The following is a 21,954-nucleotide window of genomic DNA, read 5'->3' as shown; positions in this document are numbered from 1 at the left end:
ACTGTATAACCTTCTGTTATACATCATTACAAAGAGTATTTAAAAAGGTTTTTTTTTCACTCAAAAACAAGTTCAGAGATGTTCAATATGGCCCCCTCCAGACACACGAGCAATATCAACCCGATACTCCAACTCGTTCCACACTCTCTGTAGCATATCAGGCGTAACAGTTTGGATAGCTGCTGTTATTTCTCGTTTCAAATCATCAATGGTGGCTGGGAGAGGTGGCCGAAACACCATATCCTTAACATACCCCCATAAGAAAAAATCGCAGGGGGTAAGATCAGGGCTTCTTGGAGGCCAGTGATGAAGTGCTCTGTCACGGGCTGCCTGGCGGCCGATCCATCGCCTCGGGTAGTTGACGTTCAGGTAGTTACGGACAGATAAGTGCCAATGTGGTGGCACTCCATCCTGCTGAAATATGAATTGTTGTGCTTCTTGTTCGAGCTGAGGGAACAGCCAATTCTCTAACATCTCCAGATACTGTAGTCCAGTTACAGTAGCACCTTCGAAGAAAAAGGGACCAAAAACTTTATTGGCTGAAATGGCACAGAAAACGTTCACCTTAGGCGAGTCACGTTCATACTGAGTTGTTTCCCGCGGATTCTCAGTGCCCCATATACAGACATTGTGACAGTTGACTTTCCCGTTAGTGTGGAAAGTTGCTTCATCACTAAACACAATCTTTGAAACGAAAGATTCATCTGTTTCCATTTGAGCAAGGATAAAATCACAGAAATCGATTCTTTTAATCTTATCAGCTGCAGACAGTGCTTGAACCAATTTCAGACGATAAGGTTTCATAACTAACCTTTTTCGTAGGACTCTCCATACAGTTGATTGTGGAATTTGCAGCTCTCTGCTAGCTCTGCGAGTCGATTTTCCTGGGCTGCGAACAAATGCTTGCTGGATGCGTGCTACATTTTCATCACTCGTTCTCGGCCGTCCAGAACTTTTCCCTTTGCACAAACACCCATTCTCTGTAAACTGTTTATACCAACGTTTAATACACCTCCTATCAGGAGGTTTAACATCATATTTCGTCCGAAATGCACGCTGAACAACTGTCGTCGATTCACTTCTGCCGTACTCAATAACACAAAAAGCTTTCTGTTGAGCGGTCGCCATCTTAGCATCAACTGACGCTGACGCCTAGTCAACAGCGCCTCAAGCGAACAAATGTACAACTAAATGAAACTTTATAGCTCCCTTAATTCGCCGGCAGATAGTGCTTAGCTCTGCCTTTTGTCGCTGCAGAGTTTTAAATTCCTAAAGTTGTGGTATTCTTTTTGAATCACCCTGTATTTTCCCATTCGGAGGAGAAAGTTGGCAATTGAAATTTGGTGCGAAGATTCCTCCGCAACGAAAAAAGCCTTTGTTTTCATGATGTCAAACCAAATCCTGTATCATGTCAGTGAACTCTCTCCCCTATTTCTCGATAATACGAAACGTGCTGCGCTTCTTTGAACCTTCTCGATGTCCATGCAGTTCTGCTGGAAGATAACATCACCATTGGGGACGACAGGAAGCAAGCAGAGATGCAGGTGGTCCGAAATAGTGTTCGCTTAGTCTACAGCTGGCATGGTGCCTTCGATTACTATCACAGGCCCCGTCGAAGCCCGGCTGAACGTCCAACATGGGGCACTGCTGGTCCCACCGAGTTGCATCTGTGGGGTGGTGCCTGCTGCTAGCAACCGCTCGTCTGGGTGACGGGATGTGCAGACACGACAATCGACGCAGTTGAACGGGAAAAGCTATTCATCCAACGAGGCGACACATTTAAATTGATGCTTAGTCCAGTTTCGATATTCCCGTGCACACAGCAACCGTAATTGGTTGGTTGGTTGATGTGTGGGAGGGGACCAAACAGCGAGGTCATCGGTCCCACCGGATTAGGGAAGGATGAGGAAGGAAGTCGGCCGTGTCCTTTCAAAGGAACCATCCCGGCATTTGCCTGAAGCGATTTAGAGAAATCGCGGAAAACCTAAACCAGGATGGCCGGACGTAGCTTTGAACCGTCGTCCTCCCGAATGCGAGTCCAGTGTGCTAACCATTGTGGCACCTCGCTCGGTGCAATCGTAATTCACGATATCGCTGGGTCGACATGGGGACACGTAGGGGTCGTCTGTTGCGTGGCGCCACGTTCAACAGAGTGCGCTAAACGGTGCGCTGTGGAACACTCGTGCCTGTACCAGCAGTGTGCTCTGTCGCCAGATCTGACACAGATCGCCCCCAATCCTAGTTTACAGAGCGGGCAAGTGCCGGACCTCCATGTTCTGTGATGAGTAGAGCTTCCGTTTTTATGTAATTACATATCAGTCTTCTTGGCTCTTATGCTCGTGAAAATTGTATATGTTCATGAATTATGTTGCCAGCGTTGTATACGCGGTCTGTTTAAAAAATTCCGTAACATTCGTAATGGCGTCTTGTCACAGACGGAGGTTCGAGTCCTCCCTCGGGCATGGGTGTGTGTGTCGTACTTAGCGTAAGTTAGTTTAAGTTAGTTAAATAGTGTGTAAGCTTAGGGACCGATTACCTCAGCAGTTTGGTCCCATAAGACCGTATCACAAATATCCAAAAAACATTCGTAATTTCGCGCCGACGGTGTGTTGGAGCGAAATGAGGTTGGCACCACAGCATACGCCGGTGTTTAATGTGTAACTTCCTAAAGTTTCATTGTTGTATGTGATGATATACCTTCTATATTCATCGATATGATGATCAACTATGGTCCTGAAAACGACCAAGATGATGTTTCTGGTGTGAAAGGATCAGCCGCCAGAGAAACCTGACGCCCAGGGTACGCCCGATTGGAAATCTTATCTTGGCCGCAAATCATTGCAATCTTCGTGGTGGCTCCTTTCATGCTGAATGTGCTTCTCCAGTCTGGTACAGGTCATCTCATGCCAGATAAGTAGACATTACTCTCAACGAAACCTGCAGGTTGACCACAGGTTGCTTAAGACCTACCCCAACTGATAAGCTCTACTGCCTGGCTGGAATAGCGCCAGAACAGTGGCTGCCAACAAGGAGAGACTGAAAGTGGAACAGGACAGTGCCCATCCACTGCACGGACATAATCCACCACAGCAACGGCTGAGATCGCGAAAGAGCTTCCTGAGAACATCCGAGAAGCTCACCATTTCACCAGAGAAGGCAAGGCTGGAGTTATGGAAGAAGTCGACGCCTCACCTGCAGACGCCAGAAGCTGAAGAACTACCACCTGGACACAACGAGAGCTGGCTGGTGTGGAAATCTTTAAACAGATTACGATCAGGAGTTGGACGATCCAGAGACAACCTGAAGAGATGGGGCTTCACAACAGAAGATACGTCTTGTGATTGTGAACAGGAACAAACCACAAGCCACATGCTCCAGTGCCTTTTGTGCCCTACATCCCGCACGAAGATTGATCTCCTGCAAGCCACTCCAAGCACCTTGAAGGTTGCAAAGTACTGGGCACATGATGTGTATGGCTACTGTAAATTTGTATGTTTCTGACTCGAGAATAATAATTGTTGTATGTCTGTTATTGTTCAGTGTTGTATTGAGTAGAACGTTGTGTTGCACAGTTTGCGAATTTCGAGATGGCTGAGTTAGAGTAGCAACACGTCTGGACTTTCTTTTTTTTGTGAAATTCAAGAAAACCTTTGCAGAGACATACCAAATGTTTCAGGGAGCCTACGGTGATGAGTGCTTAAACTATACTTGTTGGTGTTACGAACGGTTCACACGGTTTAAAAATGGCAGGACGCCCTTCGACGTCTACCGACGACGCTCATGTGAGGAATGTGAATGAAATTGTGCGTGCTAATCGAAGACTGACTGTCAGAGAGGTTGCAGAGGAATGCAACGTTTCAGTTGCATCATGTCATGAAATCCTGACACAACATTTTGAAATGCATCCTGTTGCCACCAAGTTCGTCCCACGGCTCATAAGTCAAGACCAGAAAGATCTTCGCCTCGCAATCTATGAAGAGCTTTTGGATCGCGCAAATGAGAACCAGATGTTCCTTCAAAGAATCATAAGTGACGATGAGAACAAGGTCCAATCTTCGCTATGGGTCGGGAGAGGTTCTCCAAGACCAAAAGGAGCTCGTCAGGTCAGTCAAATGTCAAAGCCATGCTGATAGTTTTCTTTGACTTTGAAGGATTCGTGCCACAGGGACAAACTGTTAATCGACGGTACTATCGGGACGTATTGCGACGCCTGCGAGAAAATGTGAGAACGAAACGATCTGAAATGTGGCGACAATTTTTCATCACGATAACGCACCCGCACATTCATTCTTGTTGGTGTGTGACTACTGCACAAAAAACGAAATCATCTTCCGTGTACTCACCAGACCTGGCACTTGCGAACATTTCTTTCAATTTTAAATTTGAAAACCCCCTTGGAAGGACGAAGATTTGCGAAGATAGACGAGATAAAAGAAAATTCACAGACGGCGCTTCGCGCGATCCAGCAAGAGGCGTACCAAGATTGCTTGCGGAAGTGGAAACGGCGTTGTGAGCGATGTATCAATAGTGGACGAGAGTGTTTCGAAGAAGACCACGCACAATAAGCGTAACAAGAATTTTGTGGACGAAGTTCCGGAATGTTTCGAACAGATCTCGTATATCATTTTATCATTACATATTCGCTATAAGTACTCTATATGTTTTTACATATTTGAACTTCATGATGCATAAAATTACGTGTTACTGTTATATTACGTTTCTTCGTATTTTCCTACAGCCTACACCCTAAGTAAGCCACTCTCTCGGAAAAATATACGAGGACGTCTTGAGTTGGATTATGAAGGCTGTGCTCCTACCTAATTTTTTAAGATTCAGGACTTCAGCTCTCAAAAGCAAAGCAGGTACAACAACAATAGCAAATGCAGCACTATGTGTAGTAAGTAGGTTCGTGTACTTCGGGGTTGGGAGTGGGACAAACAGAAGGCCAATGGCCCGAAGTTTTCCGCCTACTAGAGATCAAATCGTTCAAATGGCTCTGAGCACTATGGGACTTAACATCTGAGGCCATCAGTCCCCTAGAACTTAGAACTACTCAAACCTAACTAACTTAAGGACAACACACACATCCATGCCCGAGGCAGGATTCGAATCTGCGACCGTAGCAGTCGCGCGGTTCCAGACAAACGCCTAGAACCACTCGACCACCGCGGCCGGCAACTAGAGAACTATAGGGAGATTAAGCGCCAAGGAAAGGGTGTAAAGAGTTCAGGATTATTGGTGTTGATCATGCCCCTGTTGCATCAAAATCATCATCTAAATTAAGGTCGTGGGTTACGATGGACAACGCTTTCACTACTGATGAACAGGTAGTTAAAGTTAAAGCGTGCAAAAAGCAGATCTGGTACTCTATGAAGTCCCAACTAGCAACACGTATCTGTTTCACCCACACACAAAGAACAAAGTAGTGCTTCGTATAAGCAGCAAATTTTATTGACGCAAATGTGCAAAAGACTCCAAACTTCGCAAATGAATTTTTCTATGATATGTGCTTCACTTGTAATTGCGGATGTGCCCTGACTTAACAACAATACCCTCTCACATTCAAAGTTTCGACCCACGAATCAAATTTACTAATGCGATCTGGCAGCAAAGAAATCCTAGAAAGTTGCTTAGGCAGTGAACGCCTACTTCATTAGCAGAACGATTCACAGTGCGCATAGAAGAGCAAAATTAAATTTAAGTGAACATGAGCAATCACATCAAATATCTCACCACGCATAAAAGTGTTTAAGCGATTGTTAAAATGACACACAAATACTGGGTGTCCCAAAAAGAATGACCCGATTTTAACTTGTAATAATATTGAGACAAATGTCACTACGTAACTGAAACAGTGCTAGATGTAATCGGCATGGTCTACAGTATCAGAAAAAAATCTGCTAGATGTCGCTACGAGCGCTGACCTGGAGCGTGCAGCCAGTCTCGCGCAATATGGCGTCCGCGCAACAGAAGGCGTATTCTGTTATTGAATTTAGTCGTACTCAATCAGTGATCGCAGTTCAGCGGGCGTTTCATATTCGATTTCGTGCTAAACCACCATCACCGAAGAACGTTCGAGGGTGGTATAAACAATTTGAAGAAACAGGGTGCCTCTGTAAAGGCGAAAGTCCTGGCTCGCCACGCGTTTCTGAACAAACAGTGGAACAAATCCGACGAGCAAATCTACGCGTCGTGCTAGCCAAGAGCGTGCGATACCGCACATGACAGTGTGGCGTGTGTTACGGCGTCGTTTAGCCCTCAAACCATACCAACTGGTACAAGCTCTTCGAGATACTGACAAAGTGAAGCGAGTAGACTTTAGCAGTGCTATTCTAGAGGACATGGAAGATGACACTTTTATGTCACAGTTGATATTCAGCAAAGAGGCAACTTTCCATATTAGCGGTAAGGTTCATTGTCATAATGTGCTTATATAGGGGCTCGGAAATCCTCATGAATCAATTGAACACGAACGTCTTCACCAAAAGTGAATGTTTTTTGTTCTATTTCGCAAGACAAGGTTTATGGACCCTACTTTTTTGAGGAAGAAACCGTAGCAGGACAATCATATCTTGCAATTCTATGGAACTGGCTATTCCCACAACTTGACTCTGACAATTTCATCTATCAGCAAGATGGAGCACTGCCGCACTGGCACAACAATGTGCACAGCTTCCTCAATGCCAACGTGCCTCAAAGTTGGATAGGGTGTACAGGACTGCAAGAGCAGGCTTTACACTCTTGGCCTCCTAGGTTCCCTGACTTAACAGCATGTGATTTCTTCCTTTGGGGATATGTTAAACAAGGTCTTTATGTTCCTCCCTTACCTCCTGACATTGATGAACTAAGAACCAGAATATCAGCTGCTATAGCTTGAGTGACAGAAGACACACTCAGTTTGGGATGAATTCAGCTATCGGCTACATGACGTCCGTGCTGGCACTGGAGGACACTTTGAACATTTATGATGGATTTTTATAAACTTCTGTCTTTTCTGAGTAAGTTAGTGTGCATTTTGGTTGTGTTAAGCCCTTCTTCCTAATAAATAATTATATTTAAAATCGGGTCATTCTTTTTGGATCACCCTGTACAATGCAAAGAAATGTGAAGTGTGTTTTTCACAGTGATTGCAACGACAGACTGTCAGATGCTACCAGTAACTGCTGAAGGCAAATTGTACATTTCACACTGTTTGATTGTGTACTGACTACGGAGTAAAAGACAGCCTCATTTGTTTAAACAGGAAGATGAGTGGCAAGAAAAATTAAATTTAATGAATGTTTGAATGTAAACTCATACAAATGACCTCTGAAAGTACTGATAAATGCTGGGCCTGTTTAAGGACAAAGTGACACAAAGCCACCACTTAGGGTGCCATGCTGAGAGGGATCCCAGAGGTGCCACGATGGTAAGATTTCTACACAGTACGTATCGCAATTAGTAGCCTGCCACTTGATGAGCCAGACTGAGAATGGCGCTCAAGTGCAAGACTTTATACAGTGCGAATCACAATCAGTTGCGAAAACTGACATGGGTGACTATGTCCAAGAGAAAAGGGAGAGGGGTGTGACGCCAAATTATAAGTCGATTGTATGGAAAAATGTTCTCGAGCCGGTCCTGGGTAATAAAATCATAGTAACACATGTACTACAGGTGTCCGAGCATCACGTGACACACAGAGTTCCAATACGCAACAAAATCAAACAAACCAAGCTCAATACAAGTCGCAAGGCTTCTACAAATGGAAATGAAATGAGCGTGTGGCATCGTTGGCCGGGAGGCCCCATCCGGGGAAGTTCGGTCGCCAAGTGCAAGTCTTGTTTCAGTCGACGCCACATTGGGCGATCTGCAAGCCCGTGATGAGGATGAAATGATGATGAAGACAACACAACACCCGGACACGAGCGGAGAAAATCTCCAACGTGGCCGGGAATCGAACCCGGGCCCACTTGCATGGGAGGCGAGCACATTACCACCCAGCTAAGCAGGCGGGCGCATCTACAAAGATTCATTGACAGGGAGGGGACGAAATTTCCGAGTTTTAATAGGGGAGGAACAAAACACTTTCACTGAACCTAAAAGCGAAAACACTGTTCTGTACATTCATAGCAACTTCGGCTTCTTTCCTGGAAGAATTGAATGATTAAAATCTATGGGGTTGCCTTTGCAGAAATCATTATAAATGCTTCAGGACCGTTTGCCAAATGCAAGCCGACTGATGTTAAAGATGATATGGAGCAGAGGGAAATGACTAGAGATAGGTTGTTCACGAACTAACGGGTCCAAAGGAACGGTTCACCAAGATCAACGGAAGGAGCGAGGAACGAATCATAGTTCACTTCGGTGGCGGCTTTCTACTTGTAGTTCCTGGGAACGGGAAACGATCGGTCTCGTTCCCGCAACAGCACATCGGTAGGTCTCGTCCAGCCTCGGTCCCGTTCCCGTCTGTCTCGGTCTTGTCTCGCTCGGCCGGACTCGTCATTCTTCGCGTAGCCACTCGTCGCAGTTCCACTGCCGACTGTTCCTAGTTCAGTATCGAGTTGTTCGTTTCGTTCGCTGTGCACGCCCATTTCATTTCTGTTTCAAACCTATTTTGAACTCTGGACTTCTGGTTCTTTTCCTATTCTAATCAGCGTCTACGAATTACATAAAAATTACGTGCTATGTAATAATACATCTTTTCAGGTAACAAAAGGGCATATCAGCTTACTTCACTATATTAATAAACAGCAGAAGACATACTTATAAAAAGGCAAGTTGTTTTGTTATTACAAATGCAAAGGAAGTCGGCATGGCACTCACGAGTGGCTATTTTCCGCCTTTTCTTTTTATCCAAGATAAAACGGCATGTTCATTGTTACGGAAGGCAGACCGACTTACAACCGAATGAAGCCCACGCTCCATAATCAAGTGTATGGTGTCACATTTTGTAAAAAAAAAAAAAAAAAAAAAAAAAATACGATAACTTCTAAAATATTATTTCATTGGTACAGGGTGGCGCACGAAAAATCGGCCCCGAGCACTAGACTGCTCATTATCGCCCACCAATCGTCTTTTATTGTTTCGAAGTTGTTGCTTGCATTAGCTTATTTGTTATTTCTTTACTGGCTAATATTACATGTTTATCTACTCTACCCGTAGTGGTCAACAAATCGTGCGTAATTGGCGAGTAGTCTGTTACTCGGGGCCGGTTTTTCGTGCGCCACCTTATATTTTTTCACTGCAATCAGCCACATAACACAACAGTGGCGAAATGAGAGGTTTTGCAGAATCACGAATATTACTTTACAAGTGTGTGAGAATTCTGTAATGAATAATAACTCTGTACTGCAAAGGAGAGACAAGTGCCCCCTCTTGGCGCCTTCTATCTTCAGTCACCTATGCTACTAATTTTCCATTTTTCATAAGAATCATATAGCCTACCATGCACATATGAATGGTGAACGAGTAAACATGAACGGTTCCCAAAAAAAGAGCGATCACCAGTGAACTAGTTCCCAAGGATCAACGAGTTTGCCCATCTCTAGTACGGACCAAGCTTGACGCTGTTTTGACAAGAAATCCAGGCTGTTCGACTTTTGCTTCCGTCTACAATATCCTCAGTGATCGGCGACGTTTTGTGACTGCAGAGAATTTAAAGAAGTACCTGTTTGTTTATTGCGCTTCAAAATGAGAGTCAACGTATGGTAACTTAGTAATTTCACAGAAGATGGACATTTTAGTAAAGGGAAATACCTAAACCCACTTAATTATTTTGTGTTAAATCTATTTAAATAAAAATCAGTCGCCGCATGTGGGAAACATCTTCACTTGAGAATGGCTTGACTGCTTTTATTTTTGTCAGTACAATATGTGTATGAAAGAAAATTTTTGGAAAATCCAACGATAAAGTCGGAAATTAACATCAATTGCCGCATGTATGAAATATCATCAATTAAGAACGATTCGATAGATATGGCTGGTTTTTGTCTTTTCGTAAATGTCAGGATAAGGTTATACGAAAGAAATTTTTTGGAAAATCCATCCGAAAAAGTCAGAAATTAAAATCAATTGTTTAGAAAAAGAGAGCACAAGAAAAGAACGTACTTCGTCCACTGTTTGAAACCGAGTTTCGTAGGTACTAATGGATAAAATTAATGAATATTAAAGTCATTTGTAAGCAAATATTATATACGTTAAATTTAATATAAACTCATACCTTAAATGTTCAAATTGTAGTTGTATTGGAAAATAATGACATGCGTTACAAGGAAAAAACGTGTTATTTGTACATAGCGGAAGAGAATATTTGCAAGTAAAAATGCATTTTCTGTTAAACGTTAGGCGTCAAGTATTTCGCAATGAATAACAATGTTTGAAACAATAAAGATACTTCTTGTTAAACAATTTTTCTTTGCCATTTTAACATCATGTGTTAAAGTGGTAATGAGAATAAAATATATCACTTAATGCCAGCACGCCCTTTTCGGCCTAGCCCTTCTGGAGGTCCTGATACTTTCGATATTGCCAGAGGACCTGCAAAGACACTATTATTATTATTATTATTATATAAAATTATTTTTAAGTCATATTATATTTTTATATTTTACCACTGTTCGCAAAAGATGGCTATTCTCCAGACAGTTATTCTTGAAGTCGCTGTGTAGCTCTCACCATCTACAAAATCCAAGGTCCGTATAAGTTTCTCGATATTGAATGAGGTAGGTATGTTTTTTTGTGTTGACTATCTCTCTGATGGGCCTTGTTAGCTATGGGCATTTCCTCAAATATTGCTTCCCCAAGAATGACACCCACTATCTTGACTGACCACCACAACATCAAAAAGCTTAGGTTTAACATCAAGCCTTAACCATTTCCTGCACCCAGTCCACTGGAATTTCTGCTACTGTTATTGCGTTAATCAGTCCCATATTCGTACCACAGTCCATAAAAGTGTGCCCTCTAAAAAGGAAAATCTTTCACTGTCTCCAAAAGTTTCAGTTCACTCAGAACAGTGTAATTCTTGTTCTTGGCTCAGCACGAATCACAAAAAACTTCAAAATGTTTAACTTTCTTATCCAATAATTCTGTCACAAAGTGATTTAAAAAGGAAGCAACTTCATTGGCCCCTTTTTCTTCCAGTATCTTCATTTTATGTGTAAAACGATGAAGTTGCATTTGAAAGCTGGTAAATATTGAAAGAGTAAACAGACAACTGCCTTTTATAATAGACATCATAACATACTGAACTTATGTGTTTTGCCATTGCTGAAGCTTCTGGTGTAAGATCAATGTAAGTAAGACCTTGCTAATGTATCAAGTTTCTCTAGCACGAATGAAAGCTCTGACGCACCCAGACACAGCCAATATCTCGACTTCTTTCCTAATCAGTGAGCTAAATGACGTTCTTGTATAAAATCTCACTGGACAGTCTGTTTCATTGCTCACCATCTGTATTAAACCTACTTACAAAACTACAAAATATTCTAAACCAGCGTAGAAAAAACTGCAGAAAGCTAGATGCAAATTGGGGAAGGTTTGGGAGAGGGAGGACACACAACTTTTTTAGTTCCAAAAGATCACAGGATCACTTTTTTAAGTTTCCAAACATTAAAAACATTCTGTTCATCACTTATATCGATTACAGTTCAAAGGCTGGATGGCTTTGCATTTCAGTTTCTGAATCTTTACTGATAGCACAGTTGTCATTTTATTATCCTCGACTGTTCAAAATGTACTTCTTCTCTTATTGCATAGCATAATGTGCACAACATGTAGTCTGAACATATTGTAAATCCCAAGAATTAATTTTTTCCAATTTTCTTTTCATTATCTCTATGCTTAGAAATTATAAATTTCTTTTGCATATAAAGTGGCAGTTCAGCCCCCTGGAATTATTATATTTCATTATTTTTTCACCTGCTTGTGTATATTGGATGGTCTGCATTCACCTGACTTCAATGTCGATTAATCTCTGCCTTCTTGCATTTTGTCATGGCCGCTGTCCTGTTTCAGCCTATCTGAGTGCCCATTTAGTAACTTTCTGTATCACCTTTTGTGAGCTGCACTACAGTTAAATTTCTTTGTGAATTGGCATTTCAGTGAGTCGTGTGGTAGAGGTCAGCTGACATCCAATTGTAGTTCTTTCATGAGCACCATGTACTCACTGTGTTGTCTGTTTTGTAGGAACACACAGTGTCTTGTTTTGGGTTGGCTGCATTGCATGCCAGCAGTATTCCCCCCCCCCCCCCCCCCACCACCACCAACACCACCACCACTTCAATCTGTCTGTCACAAAGTGGTAATTTTAACTGGAGTATAGCTTTTCAATCTCCCTTTTTCTAATTTAGATCATGAAGACTGTGTGCACTAAAAGATCCTTTATTGCTTTATGCAGTAATCAGTAATTTCTAACTCTTTTACCTGTCTCAAGCTGCTTAGCATTGTTGACTTCCATCTTTGCTAGCTGTTTCACACCCAACATCATATTGATGGTTGGAGGGCATTTTCTGTCTTCTGTTTCTAAAGCAAGCCTTAGAATTAGTAATTATGAATGGTTACTTCATCTTAATTTTTGCTCTGTCATAGGATCCTCAACCATTAGAACCATGGGAGGGCATAGTTAATGCAACAGAAGATGGATATGCTTGTCTGCAGCCAGTTCCTAACTCAATCATCAGGCCCTCATCTGAAGATTGTTTATTCTTAAATGTCTACACAACACAGGTATGATGTATTACATGATTGTTCTACATGTTAGAAGTAAACATATTTTGAAAAAGTAATGCAAGGTACACCACAAATTAACATCATAAACCAAGATATTTTATTACTGTAGTAATGAAGAGTTCTGGATGTAATTAAATAATAAGAAATTTTTTTAGAACATTTCTCACGGAGAACAGTGGTGTGGCAAAAAGTACTTTAGAAATAGTCATAAACAGTCTTGGCTGCAAAAAGATTTATTTTGATGGTAACTGCTTTGTGTCAGTTTTTCGCCATCCTCAGACCCTCATAACATGATGGTAGACAGTGGTGATGAATGGAGCAGATGTTGTAACTACGTGATCGCTCATGGAGTTACAACACCCACTCCATTCACTGCCACCACCAACTATCATATTATGAGGGTCTGAGGATGGTCAAAAACTGACACAGACTGGTTACCATCAAAATAAATGTTTTTGTGGTTGAGACTATTTATGTCCATTTTTAAAGTACCTAAGTAATGATCAGCAAGTCTGTACTCAGTAACCAAAAATTACTATTGACATGTAAAACTTTCTTTGTTGGAGCAAAGAGAAGTTCAGATAAACAAAAACACATGTACACTATGTGTAACTAGTGTATGGCATGATCAAGGCTGAGAATTGTGGGAAGGCAACATGTATGGAGGAAAGGTAGAAGTCATAATGGATTCGGTAAAGATTTGGGGACAGGGAGAGGAATGAGGCACTGTATAGAAAACAGAATAAGGCCAAAAGCAAGTGAAGTCAGCAACTGTGTTTTCATAAGAAGAAAACATTGGCATAGAACAAATGAAGAAATGGAGAGCAAGATGAAGAAAATAGATTAATCAAGAATAAATAAAATTAAGAAGAGACTGGTAAGTACAGAAATAAATGTTGATCTGGGCCAGGAGAGTAGTAATGGACATAGGGTATATGAGAGGGACTAACGCACTGGTAATACATAGTGATGTGCTAGAGGGAAAATTCTCACTTGCATAGTTCTGTGAGGATGGTCTCCATCATCATCATCATCTTCTTTCTTTTTTTCTCTTTCTTTCTCCAGTATTACCCCAGTATTTACTACACTGTCTGGCATGTTGAGACTTCTACTTCATATTGATGGATTTCGTTTTCTTATTCTCCTTTGTTATCACAAAACTTTTTGTACAAGATGAAAGTAAACCAATGTATGTAAACAATTTATCTGTTTTGTTGTACAGAACAGTGTGTAATTTCCACCAGTAAAAATTGGATTTTCTAGATTAACTGTTAGAGAGATCAGAGAAATGATTAAACCATTGAAAAGCAGAAACTCCTCTTGCTATGGTGACATTTCAGCCAAAGTATTGAAATCACTAAACTTGACTGTACTTTGTAATCGATTGATGAGTCAATATGCCTTTCATGAAAGACTGAAATATCCAGTTGTAATGGACATTTATAAGAGTTGAGATCAGCAAGTGATCTCTATCTATAAATTCATCTCCTTCTTCCTGCAACTTGGAACTTTTTGAGAAAGTATATTAGAATAGAATATTGCCCCAGTTCTCTGACATAACCTTTTAACTACTCATTTCGGCTTCTGTAACAGATTCTCTTCAGAGAAAGCAAAATATGATCTCACAATCTAAGTTCTGGTAAAACTGAATATGAACATTTACCCAGAATGAAATTTTCTCTCTGCAGAGGAGTGTGTACTGACATGAAACTCGTTGCCTGATTAAAACTCTGTGCTGGACCAAGACTCAAACTTAGGACCTTTGCATCTCATGGGCAAGTGCTCTACCAACTGTGCTACGCAAGCACAACTCATGACCCATCCTCACAGCTTTACTCAGTTCGTAGGGCACTTGCCTGCAAGAGGTAAAGGTTCTGAGTTTGAGTCTCAGTCTGGCACACAATTTTAATCTTCCAGGAAGATTCAACATTTACCCAGTTGGCATTTTATGTGACATTACCTTTGAAAATGACGGTAACAAAATTCTTTCAGGGAAAGCTGTCGAAGTGGAGGTTTTGATGGTAACTGACAAGTTTGGACATACCGATGACAATTGATAGGTTTGATGTGAAGAGATGCACTGATGTAGCCATCCTTCAGTGCACAGGAAGTTCAGCATGAAAGAAGGTGGCTTGTTGGATTAGGAGGATCAGGTAAAATGAACAGTAGAGAAGATGTTGACATTCTGGGTGAATGTGGATAGTGTCCTCACCCTTGGTTCATAACATGAAGATATCATCAGTGACTATGAACCAGGTGAGAGATAATGGATGTGAGTGGTTAGGAAGGATTCCATTCGATGAATCATGAATAGGTTGACATAGGATAGCAACATGCGGATGTTCAGTGCTGCACCGTGGATTTGTTTGTATGTGATGCTTTTGCAGGAGAAGTAATTGTGGGTGAGGATATAGCTGATTATGGTGACCAGGAAGGAGACTTTAGGTTGAAAGTCAATCAGGTGTTGGGAAAGGTTTTGTTCAGTAGTAGAAAAGCCATGGGCACTGGTAATGTTACCCTTTGGCCAGTGTTAGGCGGCTATCGAGAATTGCAGGATGTCCACCTGCCTCCATATTAGGACTGACAAAAGGAGACGAAAGCTAAGTTTAATGTATTACTGCCCCCTTATCATATTTCTGGTACCATTACTTGTTTTTGTGCTTACATGAAAGCAATGGTGACACAGGCAGAAACATAGGCAGCACTTCCAACTAGTGCCTGCTTTCTTTGCTTCACACCACTAAAATGAGTCAACTTCTTGTCACCAAACTGTAGTGTTGAGGGAAGCAACATCAACAGTGATGAGCAGGGCTCAGGGGGTAAAGAAACTGGTACTGTTGAGTATTGTCAGAGGAAAAACTCATAATCTGCAGTTACAAACAAATAAAATGACTTACTGGTATGATAAATAAACTGATAAATTTTTTAGTTATCCAGACAGATAACAAATTGAGGTGCCACCAGCATGTGGATAAGATAAAAGTAAGATAAATTTCAGCATTCAGGCCCTAGATGGACCATTCAGACCTGACCAACTGCCGTGTCATCCTTTGCCAATGGCATCACTGAATGCAGTATGGAAGGGCACATAGTCAGCACACAACTCTCCCAGTCACTGTCAGGTTTCTTGACCTTTTAGGCACTACTAATCAGTCAAGTAGCTCCTCACTTGACCTCTACTGGCAATTAAAAACCAGGTCCTCGGCATGACAATCACCCACCCCGGCTGCTCAGCTATGGAGGCAGACAGCATATGATGGATAAATTAATAAAAAAAACCAAATTCTATCTGATTTGCATTGAGAAATCTCTCTTATTACATTGACCTGTATGCATGATTGTTGGCAAAATTTCATTCAGTACTGTCCTAAGTCATAATCTTGTGTACTAATGTAGCTAGGCTCAAAAAAAGTATTTTGTACAGTAAGAAATTATCTACATCTACATCTATACTTGCAAACCACCATGAGGTACATGGCAGAGGGTACATCCCATTGTACCAGTTGTTATGGTTTCTTCCTGTTCCATTCAGTATGGAGTGCAGGAAGAATTATCATTTGAATGCCTCTGTGTATGCAGTAATTATTCTAATCTTATCCTCAAGTTTCCTGTGTGAGCAATACATAGGGGGTTGTAGTATTCACTAGAGTAATCATTTAAAGATGGTACTTGAAACTTTGTCAATAGACTTTCGTGGGATAGTTTACGTCCATCTTCAAGAGTTTGCCATTTCAATTCCTTCAGTATCTCTGTGACTCTCTCCCATGGATTAAACAAACCTGCGACCATTCATGCTGCCCTTCTCTGCATATGTTCAATATCCACTGTTAGACCTATCTAGCACCTGTCCCACTACAAAGTATTACACCCAGTAAGTCATTGATATTATAGTCATAGGATACGACTTTTGTTTTGTTTTGTGAAGTGCACAATTTTACATTTCTGAACATTCAGAGCAAATTGCCAGTCTCTCCACCCTGTTGAAATCTTATCAAGATTGGATTGAATATTTATGCAGTTTCCTTCAGAAAGTACTTCATTATAGATAACTGCATCATCTGCAAAAGGCCTGAGTTTACTATTAATATTATCTGCAAGGTCATTAATATACAACATGAACAGCAAGGGTTCCAACACACTTCCCTCGGGCACACACTAAGTTACTTCTACATCTGACAATGACTCTACATCCAAGAGAACTTTCTGTGTCCTCCCTACCAAAAAGTCCACAATCCAGTCACAAATTTCACTCGGGTACTGTAACAGGGAGAAGAAACATCATATTTACAGCACTCGTGTCCTATCAGATCCGAGTCTTAACTCTAAAAACAAAAAGCATCTCACGTAGGTGTATTAGACTTTCATATAGAGTGAAACACATGACCCTGAAAATGAATTCAGAATAATCATCTTGAAGTTGAAGCTCTTTTGTCTGTGTTTGCTTTAACAATAACATATGTTTTTGTGTGGGGTCTGCTTTTAGCAAAACATAATTTTGTTAGTTGTCTCAGACATGTGTTTTGCTATAGGCGGATCCCACCCAAAAACATAAGGAATTCAGAATATAAGTTACCCATTTAAAAATAATTTTTGAATTTACCTTCATTCTTGGCAGATATATCCATTTTTAGTGTATTGAATGTCCCCAAAGAATTCTTTCAAGATACCTATAATTTCCATACACAACATTGATGGGTGTGTTTTTTTTTTTTCCCCAGTCAACATCACTACCAGCTGTTCAGCAAAAGGTTGTGCAAACATATTAACTGCGGTACAGATAACTTCACCAATCATCATTTTGAAAGTCGCGTAAGCAGTGTGACCAGTTTCCACGTGTGGAAATTTCGACTTGCATGTAATGCTACTGACGGGGGTTGCATATGCAAGTAATTCATGCCTGTGACAAACCCAGCTTTACATCAGGTGCCAATAATCAATAATTATACCTGGAGATCACTTGAAAATACTGTGTGCTGATTGATACAGAACGTCACATGCTTACTGCTGTGCATTGACTGACATGGTATGTCCATTGTTTGAAGGCTCATCTCCAACTGACGTGGAGATAATAGTGACTAACATGAAATATCACATAGTGTTTCTACTTCTTGACTGCCAGCTTCAGACTGACTATGGCACTGTAAACTATGATGCCTGTTTAAAGATGCCTGGAGGACAGATATTACAAAACGTTGAAATATAAAGTTATTACATTTCTGTACAGAATACATAAACTCATTAGCTCAGTACAGTGTTTCTACATGAAATATTTGCACTACTGTAACCAGCAGACTGTAAATTTTACACTAAATAATAAAGTTTTGAAAAATACAGCTGTAAGAATTGGGAGATTTTGTATATTCACTGTGGGCCTACATGTAGAAAACAAAAAAAGGAAAAAAATATGTTTATTTATGGAGTGTGATTATAGTGAGTGGAGCTATTCTGGTGTGCTGCATTTCAGTGCCTACCACATGCAGTATTCAGAGTGATGTATTGATTTGCTAAAGGCAATAATACCTGAATTAGAAAGCAGTACAAATCACAAATTGTCATCAGAAAAAGATAATGACCAAAAAACATCTCCAAAGCAAAAAGTAAAGCAGCCATGTCAGTTACAAGGTACTAAATGGTGTTTGATGTGTAGCCTCATCCAACACTGGAGACTGAGCTGGAGGGAGACTGTCAGGCTGTTGCACTTGTGTACTTAACAACATTACTCAGAAATGAAATATGACTACCTGAGCCAATATATGCACTGCTCAAGGAGATTATGTTATATTGACTCTGATCTCAACACTTGCTTCATATAATACTAAGAATGAGTGAATTTAAAATGCACTGTAACAATGACAAGCAAAATATTAGAATATTTTCTTGGTATGTGTTTTATACGGTAGACATTTTATATAATTTTATTTTTATGCAGTAGAAAAAGCAAAAATAATTTCCATCTAGAGTATGCATCCTTGTCTAGACTTCAGAATGAAGTTTCATGTTGTGGTTCAAAACTATTTGAATGCTTGAACACTCAAAACTAAATAAACAAACCACACTTTCTGTAAATAAGACAGTATTTTACTCATGAGAGGTGTAAGTTCCATGTAATATCTATGTTCATATTTAACAGTTTTTGACTTAACCAGAATATAGACATCTAATAGTATACTGTATAAAGCCATGTAGAAGCTTAGTGAGAAGTATTAAATAAAAAACATCATAAGAGTGTAAGAGGAACAGCAGTGGCGTTTTTCAAAGCAATTGATTTTCATGTTATATTTATAGACTAATAAAATAGTTTAGAATTAATTCTCATAACCATAAGTAAGAAAAGCATTTGTGTATGCTGCAACAGTGGTGTGCAATCAGTTCTTCATTCAATTCATGTGTAGTTTTACTCATTCCATAACCTTGAAGGCTCTCCTTTGTGGTGGGATTTATGAAAAATGGTGTGTGTGTGACTGTGTACTTAAACAATAGAGAATCCAGGGTGGAACGTAACAATATTATGAAAAGGAAAGTTGCTACTCACCATGTAACAGAGACGCTGAGCCCCAGACACACACAAACACGCGCACACACGCGCGCGCACACACACACACACACACACACACACACACACACACACACACACACACACACACACACGCACGCACGCATACATTCTCTCTCTCTCTCTCTCTCTCTCTCTCTCTCTCATGCGAATGCCACTCACACACAACTGCAGTGGGGTTTCAGTTGCCCGAGGCTGTAGTCATGTGTGTGTGTGAGTTGTGTTTGCGTTTTTTGTGTGTGTGGGGGGGGGGGGGGGGGGGGCGCGCGCGCGCGCGCTGCATGCATGCGTGTGTCTATTGTTGATGTAGGCCAATGGCCGAAAGCTTTAACTGAGAGTCTTTTTGTTCTGCCTATCTGCGACTCAGCATCTCCGCTATATGGTGAGTAGCAACTTACCTTCTCATAATATTGTGACTGTATACTTATAAGCTTATACTTTAAATCTGTAATTTTGTTATTCTTTTTACATTTCTTTTCATGTCGTTCTTGTGTACAAATTCTTAAAATTTCAATTCTGTTGTCTGTAAATTTCTTTTTTCTTTCTTCTTTGTTAGAATCCATACCACATTTTCATACTGTCCCGGTTTTGAAAATTTTGTCATGATCTTTCTTCTTATTTCTTGTTTTACATTTCTGCAATGTGTGTCATCAACAAAATTGAATCATCCTATTTCAATTACAGAACCTACTCCTTTTAAGAACATACTGTGCATCTATCGAAGTTATGAGCGTGGAATGCAAAGTAATTTCCCCATCTTTGTAACATGAGGTTTTTGGTGGATATATTTCAACAAATGAATTGCAGATATAATTATTGTTAGATTGCGCTAATTAATTGGCTATGTTCACTTTTCCCCATAATCACCAGACAACTGAATATGCTTATGCCAACAGTGAACGAGTTTTCTGAAATGGTCATAGAAGATGGCCACATACATCTTATCCTCACCGATTCTACGGAGAAACTCCTCATTCCTTATCTTATCAGCTCCTAGTTTTCAACACACTTCTGTAGCTCAACATCTCAAACAAATTGATTGTCTTTTGTTACGGTTTTCCCACAGTGAATGATTCACTACCATACAATGCTGTGCTCCAAACGTACACTCTCAGAAATGTCTTCCTCGAATTATTGCCTATGTTTGACACTGGTAGCCGGCTGGTGAGCAGTTCTAGGCACTTCAGTCTGGAACCGCGCTGCTGCTACGGTCGCAGGTTCAAATCCTGCCTCAAGCATGGATGTGTGTGATGTCCTTAGGTTAGTTAGGTTTAAGTAATTCTAAGTCTATGGGACTGATGACCTCAGATGTTAAGTCCCATAGTGCTCAGATCCATTTGAACCATTTGAGGATCATGCTCCTACTCACAAAGTAGTGTTATCAGGATTTGTAGTGCACATTTTTGTAACATGTTCCCCATTCATTGCTTTATGATAGTCTGTAACTTTCATCTATTGCTATGAATAAAGAAATTTGAATTGCTTGAAGAGGCACAAATGGTTATTTTGGAGAATTTCCAGATTTGCAACTCAGTTGTGGAATCTACTTCCTGCAAAAATGTTTTACAGACTACATTGGTCTAAAAGTAGAGGTGTTGAAAAACAAGTAACTTTTGATCTAGATAACACTATTGTACACTGCCAAACTGAGAATCTTTCAACTTACGATAATCTAAAACTTAAAGTATTGTGGATGTACTGAACCCTTGCAATACATTTAAATCATTTTCCTTATTAACATATTTCATTCCAGAAATGACTATTTATAAATGTCTGCACAAGCTATTTTTCATTTGTATGAGCTCTAGTATGACCCCCAAATGATCACTATTGACTTTTTTAAATGCTTTCATATAATGTATACATTAATTCAAATACTAGTTACCTGGAATCTGAGTAGTATGAAAAATAATATGCAGAATTCAATGTCTGGTACAAGACATGCAAATAGTCATGGAGAAGATAGTACTTTCAAATATTATGTGAATGGCATAGATCACTGATGAAGTTCACGGTGGTGTGCTAGGCATTATACACCATGCTTCACAAGCCAGACAGTTACTTTACTGCCATTTGGTTTTCTTCTTAGAATGATAAGATTAATTTTGTTATTTACTAATGCCTTTCATCTTAGAATGATAAGATTAATTTTGTTATTTACTGGTTCTGAACTCTGCATTATAGCAATTTTGTCTAGCACACAGTTACAAAGTAAAGCAGGTAAACTGTTTCGCTGTCTTGCACCAGTTTCTATTTCAATGGTTGATATGTTTCTCCCATAGATTTTACTGTAGCTGTTGAGTTTCACAGAAACTGATCCACATCTTTACAATACTACTTCTCCCATTTTCCTTACTGTCTCTCCATTTCTTACTCTGATTTTGCTCATTGTTTCAGATCTCAGTAAATGTTTTCAGCTAGAACAGTCGAAGAAAGGCTGTTTGTATTCATTTACATTTTTAAAATAGACATTGAGTTTGGTTTAGTGGTCACAGATCAAATTTTTATGTATTCTCTTTGGATATGAGAAGTACCTGTGTTGAGAATTGGCATTAATAAAAACTGAATATTTAAATGTCGCTGTTTTAGTTCATCTTATTTATGTTATGAGCAATTCTACTTGAAACTTCCTGGAAGATTAAAACTGTGTGCTTGGCTGTGAGTTAACCATGGCACTGTATCTCTTGTGGACA

The 21,954-nt window shown here is 40.3% G+C and overlaps 1 protein-coding gene across 2 annotated transcripts in view; it reads left to right on the top strand.

Moving 5' to 3' along the window:
* LOC124777254 (esterase E4-like) overlaps positions 1 to 21,954 on the top strand; it is an 82,980-nt gene that overhangs the window by 23,286 nt on the left and 37,740 nt on the right. The window contains exons 1-2 of one of the 2 annotated variants that reach the window (XM_047252581.1): positions 9,572 to 9,686; positions 12,568 to 12,705. In XM_047252581.1, coding sequence (XP_047108537.1) covers positions 9,684 to 9,686; positions 12,568 to 12,705 — 141 coding nt within the window. In that variant the 5' untranslated portion in view covers positions 9,572 to 9,683. Of the gene's footprint in view, positions 1 to 9,571; positions 9,687 to 12,567; positions 12,706 to 21,954 lie in introns of those variants that run through there. The other variant, XM_047252580.1, reaches the window with a different exon arrangement.

Source organism: Schistocerca piceifrons, chromosome 2 (genome assembly GCF_021461385.2).
Source record: "Schistocerca piceifrons isolate TAMUIC-IGC-003096 chromosome 2, iqSchPice1.1, whole genome shotgun sequence".
Classification (NCBI taxonomy): domain Eukaryota; kingdom Metazoa; phylum Arthropoda; class Insecta; order Orthoptera; family Acrididae; genus Schistocerca; species Schistocerca piceifrons.
This window is presented reverse-complemented; position numbering and strand designations above follow the sequence as displayed.